Here is a 17,953-nt window from a genome sequence, read left to right as displayed (position 1 = left end):
TCTTGGTTTTGCCCGGGGTCCCATTTTGTTTCAATCCAGGTCCTGCCAGGGAAGGTAAGGCATTATTCCCAGCCCCAATCCTCCCCCACCCCCTGTCACAGCTCAACAGTCTTGTGTTTTCCTCACATGAACAGATAAACACCCATTTGTCTTTAGAACTACTGAGAAATTATCTTCATGTCATGCAAAGCCGGAGGAGGGATTCGCTAATCCTACATTACACACTTTTTCTGGGGGAAGGGGTGTAGCGAAGAGGGCGTGCATTGTGTAAATATTGTTTAACAGGCACTCAAATGCTATTACAATTTATAATTACCCTAAAACGACATTCAATTTCACAACAAGAGTTGGCAGCCATTTTGTGGCTTAAATAAGACATTCCTTATTCTAATAGCTGTTGAGTATAACAGTATAACCTGTGTAATGAGTGTATTTTAGTGCAGTTCTATGTGGTCGCTAGGGTGGTACTCTGTGGAAAATGGCAAATTCAAGAAAGTCATGAAATAGTCCACAATATTTTTTTTCCACCCATTACATTGTCCACAAGCCTAACATTATTAGTCCAATTGCTTAGAAAAACATAAAAGCGAAACAACCTTTTATTAAAGGATTAGTTTACTTCCAGAATAAAAAATTCCTGATATTTTATTCAGATATTAAATTATATTTTTTATGTCTTCCAGGATATTCATGGTTTTCTTTCTTCAGTCAGAAAGAAGGTTTTTGAGGAAAACATTTCAGGATTTTTCTTCATATAGTGGACTTCGATTGTGGCCAGTGATTTCAAGGTCAAAAATGCAGTTTCAGTGCTGCTTCAAAGGGCTCTATATGGAATAAGAGTGTTATCTAGTGAAACGATCAATCATTTTCAAAAATTAAAAATGTATATACTTCTTAACCACAAATGTTTGTCTTGCACGAGCTTTTGATGCGCGTCCACAATTTGACGCATTACGTAATCACGTTGCAAAGGTCACTCATGGTTAGTTCTTCATTTGTGTGTTTCGGTACAAAAAGGTACTCCAACTTGTTTTTCCTCCAACTTCAAAATCGTCAAACATCGTTGTTTTACCGTTTTTGTAAAAGGACGTTTGACTTTTTTTTTGCAGGTTTGCTTTGTAAATAAACATTAGGTTTCATGTGTGCTTGTTTATGGAGTAAGTAAGGTGCTCTGGGGAGCGAGGGGGCCTCTAGTGCAGTGGTGTGGTCTTTCTAAACATTTGTGATGAATTAGATCATTTCCCCTTGCCCTGAGAATGTGGGCAGCAAAGATGACTAAATTAAAGATACCTACCCTCCTGCGGACAGCCATGCTCTGTGAAGAGACAAGGGCTACAATGAGAGCGAAATAGGGTTTCAAAACAGGGAAGATTTTGCCTAAGCGCAAATCTTGAGCATATAAGACTTGACAGCTGTTTTCTCAGGGTCAGCAATAGGAGAATCACATGACTGGCCTTTGTTATTCTTCCACCACTTTCTACCCACTGTGTGAGCTGGTTTAAAAATGACTATGACTGCTTTAAAGGAAAGTGTGCGAATTTCTTTTTTCTTTTTTTTCCCCATCATTTATACACCCTGATATCATATAACACTGGGATGACTTTTTTTTATTTTGATGTTTTTTTTTTTTAAGAAAAGAAAAATCACGTGCATGCATCAAATATATAAATAACAGAAAAATGCATTCAAACAATCTGAGGTAGATGGCAAAAGTTGGCAAAATCAGCCATTTATTGAAATTAAAAGAACTAAATGTGAACAAACATCTTGATGAAATTTTTAGGTAACAGCTCAAACTTCAATATACTGAACACGTCATTGTAACAACAGTGTCATACAGATTTGTTCATGGACAAATGTCTCACACAGCCTTGTGTTGCGAGCTGAGAGGGAACAAACTGACAAGGAGCTATGGAAGAACATAGCATACTCATCATCACACAATGCTTTTCCGACAGCTCTGAAAATTCTATACATATTCTTACAGCATTTACACCTTTTCAAAACAATAGTACCACAAAAATAATCAACTGCCAAACAGGAATTTTATGGACGACAGACAAGGTGAAAACAAAACACATGAAGCTGAATGGTATCATGATACTGCTGGAACAATATGACCAGTGCAAGGCTGACCGAGAGAAGTCGGCGTGGGAGATCTCGAGAATAGACTAAAACATGCTTCTGCTGTGTCTACTCACAGAGGTTTATATACATACAGCTTGTCTCCATCATAAGAACAAGTCGAAACAAAAGTCACAGAAAGAGAGGATCAAAAGAAGTCTAAACACACTGCAGCTCTGCATTCATACCGATATGGCTTCCTGGCTCAGTGCGCCCAAGTGAAATAAGAAGCACCTGAAAGGTGCTGGCATCAAAACATCTGACAGACAGAGGCAGAAAGAACAAAAGAAAAAAGGAAATATGAGTTGTTCTCTGCACAGAGATGGCAATGACGCAGCCATCTTTAAAGAGGCTCCTACATAAGCTGCATTACCCTGACGCTGCAAAGAGGGTGAGTGTGAGTGTCTAAGGAGTCATGCAGATTCAGAAGACAATGAACACTGAATGCAAAAAGCGACTAAAAAGTACCGCCAACTCAAAATGCTTTGCCATGAAATCTTTCGAAATTTCAAAGATTTGCATGGTTTGCAAAAATAAGCAGGTACCAAGTTCAGACCAGGTTGGGGAGGTCTGCTCCCTCTTTTAGACATGGGAGACTTTCTGAGACTCCCGTGCTTGCTTGATGCTGTAGAGCCACTTAATGACCCGGGCGTTACGCTCAACGGCGGAAATACCATAGGGAACACGCTCCCCAGCATCGTCTTCTTCATCGGTCAGGTCGTCATTGCTATGACGTGACTGCTCACAGTCTGAGCTGATCATGCTGGCACTACGGAAGTTGAGTGACACGATGTCAGAGTTCGCTCGGGCGAAGCTTTCAACACCTACGCTCTCCAGCTCCTCGGGATCCAGCCCACAATAGTTGAAGAAGCGCTCCACGTCTGCACCGGCCCGAGCATAGCGGTCACTCAGGTCTGACTTGGAGCGGTGCAGAGAGGGCCTGCGGGCCACAGAACTGCCCAACTCCAGCTCTGTAGCAGTGCTAGATAGTGTCTCTCTTTCAGAGGTGCAGGGAGCATTGTCACATGCAGCCAAGGCCTTGGCGCTAGGCTTGGGCGGCAGCGGTGGTGCGGAAGAGCTGCTACTGTGAGCCACTCTCAGTGGCTTACCATTGCACATGCGGCGAATGTCTGAGGAGCTGTGGGAGGCATGCAGTGGCGAGCGCTCGCCATCGACTTCGCACGACCTCTCCTCCAGCAGCCTGCGACTCAGGTTTAAGTTGCCTCCCTGTGGACTGTGTCGACCTTGTGTGGAAGGTGGTACCTTGAGCGTGTCAGCAAAGGAGCGACTTCCAGGTTCCGACAGCTCGGACGAGCGATGCGGCGCCCAGCTAAAAGCCCCGACTTTGTGTGAAGTCCCCTTGGCAGGCCCCTCGGATGAGGAAGAGCTGTTCAAGATGTTCTTCAGGATCTCCAAGTTGAGATTCTCCCGTTTGGTGGTGGTAGCACAAGTGTCCGACTTGGCGTTGTTGTTGGAGGCTTTCAAGCCAGATCCCACACCGCCACTTCTCTTGACGGGAACCGGGCAGACGGGGGGCTTGGCAAGAACCTGTGGCTTGATGGGTTCCTGCTTAGCATTGATGACCTCCTGGCTCTTCACGTACTTGGCTTTGTCGGCCTCGAGCCGCTCCACGGCGCTCAACCGCTTTGGATTAGGTTCGGTCTGCCGGCGGAAGTAGTCAGGCCCCTTGTTGAGGATGCGGAGTGGGACAGCAGAGGCAAAGGCCCCGCCTTGACCGGCGGGCTTGCTATCTGCCTGTAGCGTCTCGGTGGGCATCTCTGCTGGTCTCTCGGCGGCCGCCGTGGTGGATTCCGCAGTGGACTCTCGTCAAGGGGCAGCCTGGAGACACACACATCAAGCCAGATGACCGGACTATTAATTCTATCTCCACTGGCTGTCAGCAGTGAGGCCTCATACTCGCAGCTCATTAATAAGCCCCTGCTTCCTCCACGTAGCCAGACCCGCACGGCAGAAAAAAGAGAGCACTCAGCTCCAGTAAGTGTCAGCACACTCGTCAGGCTCAGCAAGCTGGGAGGCAGCACCAGAGGATTGTGGGGAAAAGCCTTGTCGCTGCTCCTTTGTTCCTGGCCAAGGCTGAGAATCTGAAACACACAAGGACCAACACTGTTAAGGGAGCAGGTGACATCACATTCCTAGCAACAACAGGAAGAGATACGACTCTAGCGTGCTGTTGGCAGATGAAGCACTAGAAAACAACTAATGGAATCATGTGCACGCCTCAATATCAGTGGAATTAATATAATTTGGTTGGTGCTGGTGAGTGTGTGTGAGACAATCTAGGACTTCAATCTGGGAATATTTATGTAGGCTATTGCACTGTGGTCCCATATGTACAACTGCAATTTATCTAGTGGTTATCCCTCGATCCTTTATTTGATATATTCCCGTTGTTTATCTGAATAACCATCCAATAAAGCGAAAGCGAATTTGATTACCCAGCTCTCTTATTTATTGCTCATAATTTTTTCATATCAAAATGACATTTATATATTCTCGTATAAGTGAAAACAGGCAAATTATTCTCATACAAATGCTAGAAACAATGATTCAGCAATTTGTGCGAGTGTGCTTTTCTTTTTACAGCCAATATAGACGTATGATCAGGGCTCATGTTCTTGCCAAAACCCTGAGGCTCTTTGCAATGGGACAAGAAAAAAAATACATAGAAGAGAGAAGCAAACATAAAATGGTGGAAAACGTTCCTGGTCTCATAAATAAAAGTAATTACAGAAGTTCTTGGACAAGAGTGTTGGTGGTGGCCACAAATAGTTCTGGAAATTGCTATGACAAAGCATTTTATGGCTCAACAGTATATGACAATCTTCTGATTCAATCTAAGAACTGCTGATATGAATAAAAGAAATACACATCAGCTCAGCCATTACTGAGTATCTTCTTTGTGCTCAGGCCCATTTTATTTCAAGCCAGCACAAGTCTAGGGTATTTATTTAGATCAAAAAGTATACACTCTTAAAAATAAAGGTGCTTTAAGATCCCAATGAAGAACCTTTTTTGTCTAAATGGTTACCATAAAGAACCTATAATATCTTAAGATTGAATGGTTCTTTTTGGAACCAAAAATGGTTCTTCATATGGCATCGCCGTAAAGAACCTTTTAAGCACCTTTGTTTTTAAGAGTTCATCCTTTCTTGCTTATATAGATTGACTGTAATAAATGGTCTATTATTTCAAAAATTCCAGTCATATTTTTTGTCAGGCAGCTCAGAATGTTATCATGACATGACAGTGCATGTCATTAGTTAATGTCAAACCTGTGTGAAACATTATCTTTCAATGACACTCATATCTGACTTCTGGTTCACTTGGAATTTTATTGTTGTATAGCAATCAGCTTTGCAGAAATATCATATAATTTAATTACAAAAACTCTGATTAGCAAGTCAACCTCACTGGACCCAAAAGTACTCTTTTATTTAAAAAAATTTCCGCCCAAGCACTTAAAACATCTACAGAGTCAATTTTGGGATAGATAGAGCCATACAAGCTTTGTAAAGTCTTAGAAATCTCAAAGGAAGATGTATTCGAGAAAACAGAATAAGAGGGCCTTTAAAAGAACAATTCTGCTTAAGTTACACTTCATCTGTGGCATGCTGTTGACTCCCACAGAAAATAACTAGAAAAGCACACTTAAGCTTATGTGATTAAAATAAAATTCTAGGGGTAATCTGTACTACGGTATATATACATTCTGTATACATATTTTTAGTTATAATCGACAGCATTCCACAGATGAGTAAAGCTCAACATGTGTTTAAGACAAATATATACATACACATATAAAACAACTTCTACTAGTAAATGCACGTGAATTATATGTTCCAGTCAGAGAGTGAAAGCATAAAAGCAATGCTCTCGTAAAATCTTCGAAATTTTACACTCTAAACTAACCCATTTTGCCAAAAACAAGCATACATAGCAAACAACTTTGCAGCCACCTGGGATTAAGCTAGACACAATATGAGCAACGGTGTTTTCAGTTCTTTAATATCGCGATCAACAATGACTGTTTATATGTTTCGGGAAGGGGGTCAGTGATTATGAGCCTAAACAGCATATGGGCAATGGGCCTTTCTCTTTAAACATAATTACAGAACACAGAGTCTAAAACACGGTTCATGCAGAGAGTAATAATTGTAACAATCTCCCTAAACGCCCCCACAAAGAAAAAAAAAATGTCTCCTTTAATTCTCTGTGCTGAGTGCTATAGCCCCTTCCCCCAAAACAGAGTAAGCCCAGCTGTGGGACTCCAGCCAAGAGCCATCTCACATCATTTCATCTCCCTCCAAAGCCCTTCTGAATTATCAGAGCCAAAGACAATCCCCACAGCTTTCTCAACGCACCCGCTCACCCTTATCGTCCATGTAAGAATAACACTTTGCCTCATCGAGCCATCCTTGTGATTCGGCCTTCTGAAATCAAACAGCGATTTGTAAAATGGATATTAGAACGACTTGCTCCAAGATCAGTAACTCATGCAATCCTTCTTACATATGAAGACATCTGTATGTGATCCTGTGCTCATCAGAAACATACCAGTCATGTGCGTACTCCAGTGAGCACAAATATTCCCTACTACCCTTAAAAGACCATAATGAGATCTGTGGCTTTTAGCAGTAAACACAAAAGTATGAATTCATTAAATGTACATAATTACATTCATACATGAATATTTCATTAAATAAATACTGTATATACGTAAAACTGTTTGTCATTTCATGAGGTTTTTACCATTTCCTATGTACAGCTAACGTACCATAGAGCACATAAACGAGTGTGTTTCCCATGTTAGGAATGTGCTCTCATCTGTATCAGTGTTATACTGTATGACCACGTAAGCCACATCCCAGTGCGCCTCGGGTCATAAAATCACAGAAACACGCACAGAAAATACGCCACTTCAGCTGAGCTATTTGGCAATGTAGCAACACAGTCATTAAATCCATCTTGTTGTCTGAGGGGCCAAATTTTTTTTTTTTAACTCCAAACACATGATGATCACGTGAACAATTCTTAGGCAGTTTAACAAAGAAACTGACAAAAAAATGCCGCTTAGAGGCCACATGACTACTTCAAACAACTATATAAAATGTCCACATGACGCTGCTTCTAGATTCATGCAGGTCTGTTGCGTGAGATGATATTAAGCGCTAATGTCCCTCTGGGTGTATTGGGTTACAACGTAGTGTATAAAACAAAGAGAAGATTGGATTTCAGCTAAAATCCTTATCATCACATTTACTTAAAGACTCGTCCTCTAGTAACATTTCTTTTGTGAGGAGAGCTACAGTATGATCCTGCTTGTGGTGTCAAAAATAAATTTGTATTAAAAAATATATATATTTGATATAATGTTTAAAAATAACATTATTATGTTACATTAACTTTTTATACATAATAGTCTATATATAATAGTATATAATAGCTTATATACAATAATATTATTTATTAATAAAAACACTATAATTTATAAATAATTATTTATAAAATATATTTTAAAGCTGATATATCATTAGTAAGGTTCTAGAATCGGGTCCCCGGTGCACCTACCAATCGAGAAATTGTGAAAAAGAACAACCAGGTAACTTTATTTTGGAAAAACTTTCTCTTCAAGCTTGTGAAAAAAACTATCCGCTCAGATTTCGCTCCCCCTGTTATAGCAGATATTATTAGAATATAACCGCCCTTTAATCTGCACGTTTCAACCGAGCGGCAATCTCCCGCTCTCTCTTGTGAAGCCAACAAGGAGGTGACTAAAACTGCAATTCATCAACTGGCCGCTTGAGGCTGGCTGCGAAAGAGAGTCAGTCCCAGCAGCAGAAAAATCATGTTCACAGCCTGGTGCAAAAATGATTTTGGTCTAAATAGCTAATTTTGCCTTTCATGACAACTGTGAGGGGGTGATTTTTTTAAATAACTCATCCGTTTAAAATATATTATGACTTAAAGTTCTGCATAATTAAGGGCGTGGCAACTTGAGTGACAGGTGGTTTGCTGCTGCTGACACTGCCATCGCGCTAGGTGGGCGTGGCTTCAGCAACTAGCTCCCGCCTTTTTGCCCATTTTCGATTGTCCGGGAGAGTCGGGCAGTGACGTGCTGCCAAGATGGCGACGGCCCGCTCTGCACACTTAAGGCTTCAAAAACACACTTCAGGAGTCTACGGGTGACGTCACGGACACTATGTCCATGTTTTTATACAGTCTATGGTTTCAACCCACAACACCACCATTGTGTTTTCGCAACGGTGTAGCAGTTCTAATACCAGGGCCAAAGTTCCACCAAAGCATGCTAACTGTTCTGTCTCTGGCTGTACTGACGAGCACAGAACACTATTTAGAGTCTGAGCTTTAGAGCAGACAACAGAGCAGTGGATTTACTGATTTATTTACTGTATATTACGCTGCTGCCACACAGATCTAACATAAACATGCAATTTCTTTCCCAGCTGTTTACTTTGACAGACATTACCAAGTGTTTATGTGTGTTTTTAACATAAACTTGTGTGTATTTGACAGTTTAAGCACATTAAAGGGATACTCCAGCCCAAAATGAACATTTTGTCATAAATCACTTACCCCCCATATCGTTCAAAACCCGTAAAAACTTCATTCGTCGACAATGCTTTTTTTTATACTTTTCTGTACCTTGCAGTGTAATTTACTTGGCAGTTCTATGGGACATTCACAAGCCTCCCGGTTTTCATCCAAAATATGTTAAATTGTGTTTCGGAGACAAACAAAGCTTTTACGGGTTTGGAACGAGATGGGGCTAAGTGATTCATGACAAAATGTTCATTTTGGCTTGGAGTTTCCCTTTAAGCCATAAAAGACAATGTTAGTTTATTTCTTGCATGCCATGTGACAGCACTTTCTATGCGCATGCTTTGGATATGTGGTCTCAAAAAAACTTTTTATCAGAAGTTAAAACTAATATGGTTTAAACGTATGATTTCAGCACGATAGACATGATAATCATGAAATGAACGCTGAATTTTAAAGATGTCCTTGCTACCTTTCTCGGCCTTGAATGTATCAGCTGCATTGCTGTCTATGCAAGGTCAGAAAGCTCTCAGATTTCAACAAAAATATCTTGATTTCAGATTCTACATCATGTGCATACTTCATCCTTCTGTGCCAGACATAGTTTGATTCAGTGTAAAATTCTTCACCGCACTCATTGGACCAAAGTTAGACTTTCCAGAATATATCCTGAAGTAGATCCCATATTTGACCGCTGTCACCAGGCTCCTGCAGCTACTGTAAATGTTGGTCCTGCTCATCTCTACACAAATGCTGGGCCCAGATTTTTTTATCATTACCTTAATTCTCAAAATTCATATAAAAACCTCTGGCTGTTACAGCTTTATTTGGCACATCTCTAGATATGCCTGAATATAAGACTTACTGTATGTTTTACCTTTTGTCACACTTCTGGCAAGACGTTTAATTTTACTAAATTGGAAATCGCCCATACCCCCAACTCATTCTTTATGGATTGAAGACATTTTTCATTTTATTAATCTAGAAAAAAAATAGGCACACAATTAAGGGATCCTCTAATAATTTCTATAAAATTTGGGGACCATTCCTAGATTGCGCAGGAAAATGTGTTTTTGGATGACCAAGCTTTTTATGGCCCTTTATTTATTTATTTATTTTACTATCTGAATAGTGTTGTTTTTGTCATTTTATTCCCTTTTTCTGTTTGTTGGTTTATAGTAGTTATTCTGTTGTATGCTGTAGATACCTTTGATATTATTTTATCTTTCCTCTATTCTATGTTCTTTTCGTCAGATTGAATCTTTGTTGCTATTTGCTATATGGGCCCTTGATAATCCAGAGACATGAAAGTCATATGTGCATAGCAACCAGATATATAGGTTTGCCATTACTGGTATCTGCAATTGTATGATGTATTCTATTCATAATCTTAATTTGTGTTCTGAAGATGAACAAAGGTCCTACAGGTTTGGAACGACATGAGGCTGAGTAATTAATAAAGGAATTACATTTTGGGGTGAACTATCCTTTTACAAGTATTTTGGTATCTTTATCATTGTCTTAAAACCACATAGCCTATGCAAACCAGGTTGACTGATTTGAGATCATCTGTAAAGCATCTTGATCATAGAGGAAGCAAAACCTTATATTGTATATTCATATGTTCCCAATAGTTTCATAAGATTACACCACAGCTAGCGGTGATGGCACACAGCTAAAAAGAACGAGCAGCAATATTGAGCGTGTCAGTGTGTTGATAAATTGCTAGCAACAGATTCTGGTGTCCATCTGTTATCTACTCACACCAGCAGCAGCGGCAGCAGCAGCAGCACGAGGCTGTGACATTAGAGCTGGTTGTGTGCTGTGTGCAGTGGGCTGGACTAGTGACTCACGTCCCTCAGGACAGAGCAGCTCATTGGCTCATTCCTCCTGTCACTCATCCAGACACAGGCCCACCCTCACAGCAGGTCTGTGTGTGAATGTACCCGAGCCATTGTTACATAATAATATGATGTATAGAAGCTACAAAACCAGTTGCAGTATCACGCAGTGTCTATTCTACGGTGCAACAGCTTGCCTATGGACGCATTATAGAGAACGCCTTTGTTCTCTGTGACAGACAGTTGCTTTATTTACCAGGGTAACTGTGGTAAAGGGGTATTTCTGGTTTCTCCATAAGCACCAAAATCTGTCAAAGAGTGAATATGCATTTTATTTAGTCTGTCTGCCATTTTTAAAACATCAATGCGAATGTCATTCATGTTGGTCAGGCCATTAGAATCTACCATTTAAGCAAAAACAAATATAACCTCAAATTCAAAAGGCATGATGCATTTAAAGAGCACAACATATATATACATATATATATAAACCAGACATTCCAAAAATCCCAGAAACTTATAGACTGAAGTTGGAAGAAATGTCAATATGCGTCAGACATCAAGAGCCACAATACCGTCTCTGGCATCACTTCCAGTTCACCATCACCATCTGACATTGCCTCTGCCAAAATATCCAGACAGAAGACATATTTGTCTTAGACACTTTCAGTTTATTTGAGATGCTGGCACTGAAGGGCCCACAGCGTTCTCGAGGATATTTGTGATCTCAATGCCTCCGCTGTAAATCAGAGGTGCTCAATGATAGAGGAGAAGCTCTGAAAAAGAAAGCCTAAGGTAAATAGCGAACCTATTAAAAAGCATCATTCTGACATCCAGACCAAACACAGGCCGTGCTGTGCTTTATCAGGGGATACCTGGCAGGCACAGGTAGCATCAGTGCATCTATTCTGAGGAGGTCTGCAAAACACTAAATCACAACTGCACACAACCAGAATTTGGCTTTTCAAAGCATAAGAACAATACCCTTTAGGAATGATCATGCAAACAGAAAAGCATTAAGTGTTAATTTTGGAGACTGGCTACTTGAATTCACATTAAGAAGAATAAAAGTGCAGTGGAATCTCTTTGAGATTTGGTAACATCATTAAAGTCATACAGTTGCTAATTTTCTGATTAGAAGCAAACTTCCTGAAGGCAATTTTTTTAATTGTAGAGTACATTAAAAAAAATTAGCAATGTTTACTTGTGGGTGTTTGTGCAGTAAGCAATACCTAACTAACTCTGTGAGTTAATGAGAATGATGTTAATATAGTTGGTGTAAACGGATGTTAGGGACATCAACCCAGACTGAGGTTCCTTTAATGCCAAGACATGACCCAGATTATCCTGTACTAAAGCTCATGGGACAAATCTCATCACTCATGACCTTACTCTTGCCCTCATCTCTCCCAACGCTTAGGGGCTTTGATCACTCGTAGAATAGTGAATGAGTAATGAGTGTATGTATACAGTTTCACCGTACACTATGAGGAAGCCACAGCAGACTCAGCAGTTAAAATGTGCTGAAAACCCTAAGCTCTCATGCACTTAATGCTTTATCCATCCGAGAAATAATCCCGTTAGTGCTACTGAAGGAGCAGCAAGAGAACAGCAGTGACAGAGAATTTAGGATGGTGTCAGCGTATGTGATAACATGGTTCACAGTTGGGAGGTGGGGGGGGGGACTTAATAACAATGACCAAAGACAGTGATATGTATTTGTATGTAATCTAAACAGAAGAAATACAAAAATAAAACAAAAGCATGAAGCAATAACCAAAGATGTCGGTTTGCATTTGTACTAAAACAGAGCAAACAAAACAAAACAAAACACACCAAAACCATAAAAAATAAATTAAAATAAAATATTCAGTAACATTTTTTAACCAAGGTAATGTAATGGTAAATTAGATGGTTTGGCAGTCATAAAATAAAATAAAATATTAAAAGTAACATTTTTAACCAAGGTAATTTGTCTGTAAATTAGATGGTTTGGCATTCTTAAAATAAAATAAAATAAAATAAAATAAAATAAAATATGTTCAACCAAGGTAATTTGACAGTAAATTCGATGATCTGGCAATAAAATAAAATAAAATAAAATAAAAATTTAACCAAAGTAATATGACTGTAAACTAGATGGTTGGCAATCTTAAAATATTTTTTCTAATTAATTTAATTAAAATAAAATATTACAAAAAAAATTACATGGTTTGGCAGTCTTAAAATATATATATATATATATATATATATATATATATATATATATATATATATAAATAAAATAAAATATTAAGTAAATTTTTTTTAACCAAGGTAATGTAACTGTAAATTCAATAGTTTGGTAGTCTTGGACAGCTGTTCCTAACCATACTGCAAGTGGAGACCACTTCAGGAGCGTTTTGTAACATGAATACACCTCCAACTATTAGATCTGTCTAGAAAAATCATCTAATTAATTAACAAATAAAGTGTGAGAGACACTTTCTCTTTCTGTTTTTCATTAATTGTATTAACTGATTGTGGATGGTAAAAAATAGCATCCCTAACATCTGATTACATTTCAACAGCTTACTAGTGAGTCTGGAACACCTCGACTTCATCGTCACCTTCACCTAGATGACTGAACTGAGATCTGTACTTCTGAAACGCTGGCAATGATCACAGGAACATGTCACCTTGTACACGTCATACGCTTAAGAGGAAATGACATGGGAAAAACTTACCCTGCTCTAAAAACTGCTCCCTCAGGTAACTCATGTCTTTCTGTGAAGGAACATCTGCTAATGCACAGAATAACAAACACAACACACTAAAAGGACCTGGGAATGGAAAAACCCTCTGCCTCCAGTACTGCCAATATCATATGAAATGTTTGCTGGTGTACTGACAGAAGCCTGGTGGCTGATTGCAACTAGTAGTCTATAAGTTATACTGGATGGAAAAGCAGTTACTAAATAGCAAATACCTTTGTATGGCTCAGTTAACGGGCTCTGAGCTGCTGTCCGAGCTGTCCTTGTCCTCCAGCTGTTGCAGGTTATCAGTGGGGCTGATGCCTGGGCAAGAGAAAACAGCAGGTAAGATGCTGCCATCACAAATCAGTCAACAGTCAACTCCTGAATGCATTTTTTAACTGTTTTATTCCCATAACAAGAAAAATGTTAGTTTATGCAAACAACAATGGTAACAAACCAGGGTGAGTTTTTGGGACATTTACAACTCAACTAAAGCTTTTATGCAAATAGGAATTCGAACAAATAAGGTCTAGGATTTTTCATTTTATGATATTAAGACAATACTGTAGGATACCAAATGAACCATTAAAAAAAAAATGAAAATAAATAAAATAAAATTTGTACAGACATCATTTCCATAGCACAGTGGGAAGATTGTAAATAAATGTATTACATTTTCTAAATTTGACAAATATTATATTTACTGTTTTCGTCAAGCTCAATCGTTCAACTTTATTACCCAAATGATTCTAGAAAAAATATACATATTTTTACATATTATTTATATTACATTTTACATTTATAATACAAACATGTTTAAGTATCATTAACACATTTATAATGAATTATAAATAATTTTTAAATAATCAAAAAAACATACAACTTGTGATTATATTTTTTTTAATAGTTTTTTTTTTAACCATGACAAAAATATTATTGTATGCAAATAATAATGATAACAAACCAGCAGGAGTTTTTGTGACATTTAAATAAAAAAACTAAGGCTTTTAAGCAAATATGAATACTAAGAATTTTTTTTTTACAAATAGCTATTCAAAAAATAAATGAATAAATAAATAAATGATTAACATTAGTACACATTTCAATAGCTCGGTGGGAAAATAAGTAAATAACTATTACATTTTATGAATGTTGTCAAATATTATGTTCACTGCATGTTCAAACTCAACCATTCAACTTTGTTACCAAAATTATTCTGAGAAAAAAAAAGTTTGTAAAATATTATTTACAAAAAATGTGTACTTTACTTTACATATATATAAATAATAATGAATTAGTTTTAAATAATACAAAATATATAAACCTTTATTATATAGTATTGAATATTCTTCATGTTTTAAATAGAAGTCACAGGTAATCAATTATTACAATATTTCCAAACTCATTCCTATATTTTGGGCTAAATTTCCTAACTTGTTGCTCATTCTTCTGCATTATAAAATTACACAAATCACATGTCCTTAACTTCTGTTAACATGGTTGCAAAAATTGCAAACCACATATAGTTAATAAAACAGCTCATATAATATTCGGTGACCTCTTGAGGTTTTGATCAACAGTTTGTTGATAATTTAGAAGGCCTTATTTTTTTCTTATTCATTACAAATTTCCAATATCAAGCATAGTGTCTTTTTTCAAAAATGACCATAGAAGTGTTATGAGAGGTCAAAGGGCATTTCAAAGGGCTGGTATTGTTGAGCAGTGCAGTCTACTGCAGATAACGGTCCCTAGCGAACACGCTGTTCTGTGATTGTAAGGGCATTTGCAGTGGGCCGCATAAATGCAGGGAGTGAATGATGAGTGTTTACGTGTTGAGCTCACAGTATTCCTTCTCCTCTGCTGTGTTAATGAATCATAATGACACTACAGAAAGCAGCAGATGTTGGAACTTCACAGGCTCACAGGGCTACAGTTTGTCATTTTATGGGAAGTTCCTACCAACACTCGCTGCTCCGGGCTCAGCAGTTTAATGAAGCAATAACCACATTTTTACCTCAATCAGCGTTATGGCTGGTGCACAACCTAACAGTGAAACTCTTAAGACTAATCAAGACACACAGATGAGATGTTAAACAGGAATATTTATCATGTCATTGCTCGCTAGAACGTTCAACACAAGGCCCAGTTCATGTGATGAATGATATTAAGGTGCAGAACTCACATTTATCGACAGCTGCTTCATCCGAATATTGCACTCACTTTAAGTTAAGACTAGGGCACTCACAGATCCATCAACAGAACGCAAGGCATCTACTTTGAGAAGCTTACAGAAACAATTGAGTGATAACCAATGGCTCTAGATCTATATTTCTTGGGTGTGAGGATCTGCTTCACTGGCACAGGTCCAGATGCCTGACAGGAGTGGGCGTCTCACACGAGGTGCTAGAATAGAAGATCTCTGGCAGTGAGTGTGTGAGAAGGTGCACCCGGTTTTGGGATGAGAATACTTCTCGGTGATAAGCTTCCAAAGAGTTAGCAATTACAATGTATTTCTACTTTCTGACAACAAATGCATACTTACTTATTTAAAATATTTATCTATATACATTTACTTCATTTTGAAGCAAATTACAAATACTTGTTTATATTTGTATTTACATTTAATCATGTAGCAGACACTTTTATCCAAAGTGACTTACAAATGAGCACAACAAGAAGCAATAAAACCAACAAAAGAGCTATATGTAAATTAAATTAAATAAATAAAAATGTTTTATTAAACATTAAATAAGCAAATAAGTAAAATATTTAAATAAATTATTAAATACTTTAATTTAAATATGATAATAACTATTATTTATATTTTAATGTAGTAATGAAAATAATAAGAATAAGAAATAATATTATTAATAATAAATCATATTAGTATATTATTGTTATATTTACTTATTAACTTATGTATATATATATACATAAGCTAAATTATTATATATTTAAAAAATTAATTAGTCAGTAGGATTTATTATTGTTCAATTATATAATAGCAATTATTATTATTATTATTATTATTCAAATAAATCAAAATAAATAATTATTTTGCAAATATAATTATTTCGTTTATTTCATGTAGGGCTGCAACTAACAATTATTTTGATAATCGATTCATCTGTTGATTATTTTTTACGATTAATCGATTAATCGGTTTATGTACTTATATTATAGTTTTGCCCATTTTTCCCCCAAGTCAATTATTAATAAAGGATCTTTATCATTCAACGTAGACTTTTTAGAGATTTTAACCATTTTGCATTATCATATCCTCATCAAACATATACCTGGAGTTGTGTTTTATTATGTGTTGGTAATCCTTTGTCGAACTCTTCTGCAATCAAAACACTGACCCATACATATTTCAAATAATGTTTTCACCATGGCAGTCCTTAGGGCTCCTAAAGTAGTTTAACATCCCGAACGAAGCTTATTAAGGAATCTTTCAGAACATATTTTCACGAACAATAAGAATAAAACAGAATAAAATTGCAGTACATTGCATTTTTTTTTTTTTCTCCTGTAAACACACAGCCTGTGCCTGGGAAACAGCTTTATAGCTTATGCTGTGAAATTGTAAACAATCCTTTGAATAAAGTGGCAATGGCATGAAACCTGAATGGAACTCAGAAAATTTACACACACAAAAAACCTGCTGTGTAAAAAAGAGCAGTGAATACTTGGAACAAAAGTGCATTTAAAATAAATTTAAACATTTACCTTTCTCATTCAGTCATAATTAGGCTGCAAGACTGAATTATGAACTGGTAAACGACAAACTGATCACAGAACATGTTTGTAAAGCTTTGAATGATAACTGTTAAAAAGCAATGTTATCAGCTTTTACGACTAAACATTTGCAAACAACATTGTACTGGAGAATCTGCACAAATAAAAGTCTTATACAGTTCAGTAGTGCAGAGTTTACAGGTTACTCTTATTTTTTGAAAGCTCAAAGTAAAGTACTCCCACACTTTGGATGACTTTGTTCGATTAGTTTTAGCTTTCACTTTTTTCTTTTCTTTCTCGAGCTTACTCCACTTCCACCTGCTTCCGCCATCTTGCTGAATGCTAGTGATGTGTCGTTCGTGAATGAATAGTTCTTTTTGAACGAACCTTATAGATGAACGAATCGTTCTCATTCACGTAATCCACTGACTCATATTTCTCGTTCACTGAAATTCCTCCTTCCACAGCAGCACGGCGCTATTAGCAGTGCATGCGCAGCTGGGTGAACCTGTCAAAGACTTACTCAACCTCGAGCCAACAGCCTTCGGGTATGACATGTGACGGAGCATGTGATTTGTTGAATGTAGTGAACGGATACGCCCTTCACTGAACGAGTTTCATAGGAGTCTGAACGAGATCTAGAGACATTGTTCGTGAACAAAATGACTGAACTGGCACATGTCGTTCGCGAACGAGTTGAATGAACTGGCACGTGTCGTTCGTGAAAGAAATGACTGAACTGATACCCATGTCGTTTGTGAACGAGTTGAATGTACGGATACATGTTGTTCATGAATGAAATGAACTGGTACATAATTTATCTTGTTCGTGAACTAAATTAATGAGAGTAAACCGGGTCAAAATGCAAAATGCAAAAGTGCAGTTATAGGTACTATACGCTTGTTTTCATATTTAGCATACAGAACATAATTCCAC

General features: G+C 37.6%; 1 protein-coding gene across 3 annotated transcripts in view; it reads right to left on the bottom strand.

Annotated features, from left to right (window-relative positions):
* Nucleotides 1-1,700: 1,700 nt before the first annotated feature.
* Nucleotides 1,701-17,953, bottom strand: part of LOC127950367 (protein FAM110B) — a 55,050-nt gene continuing 38,797 nt past the window's right edge. For 2 of the 3 annotated variants that reach the window (XM_052547365.1, XM_052547367.1), the window contains exons 2-3: nucleotides 13,513-13,600; nucleotides 1,701-4,226 (exon numbers count right to left, since the gene is read on the bottom strand). In XM_052547365.1, the coding sequence (XP_052403325.1) occupies nucleotides 2,707-3,900 (1,194 nt within the window). In that variant the 5' untranslated portion in view covers nucleotides 3,901-4,226; nucleotides 13,513-13,600 and the 3' untranslated portion in view covers nucleotides 1,701-2,706. The remainder of the gene's footprint in view (nucleotides 4,227-13,512; nucleotides 13,601-17,953) is intronic. The other variant, XM_052547366.1, reaches the window with a different exon arrangement.

This window comes from Carassius gibelio, chromosome B2 (genome assembly GCF_023724105.1).
Source record: "Carassius gibelio isolate Cgi1373 ecotype wild population from Czech Republic chromosome B2, carGib1.2-hapl.c, whole genome shotgun sequence".
In the NCBI taxonomy this organism is placed as follows: domain Eukaryota; kingdom Metazoa; phylum Chordata; class Actinopteri; order Cypriniformes; family Cyprinidae; genus Carassius; species Carassius gibelio.
The sequence above is the reverse complement of the archived record's forward strand: the minus strand, read 5'-3'. Positions and strand labels throughout refer to the sequence as shown.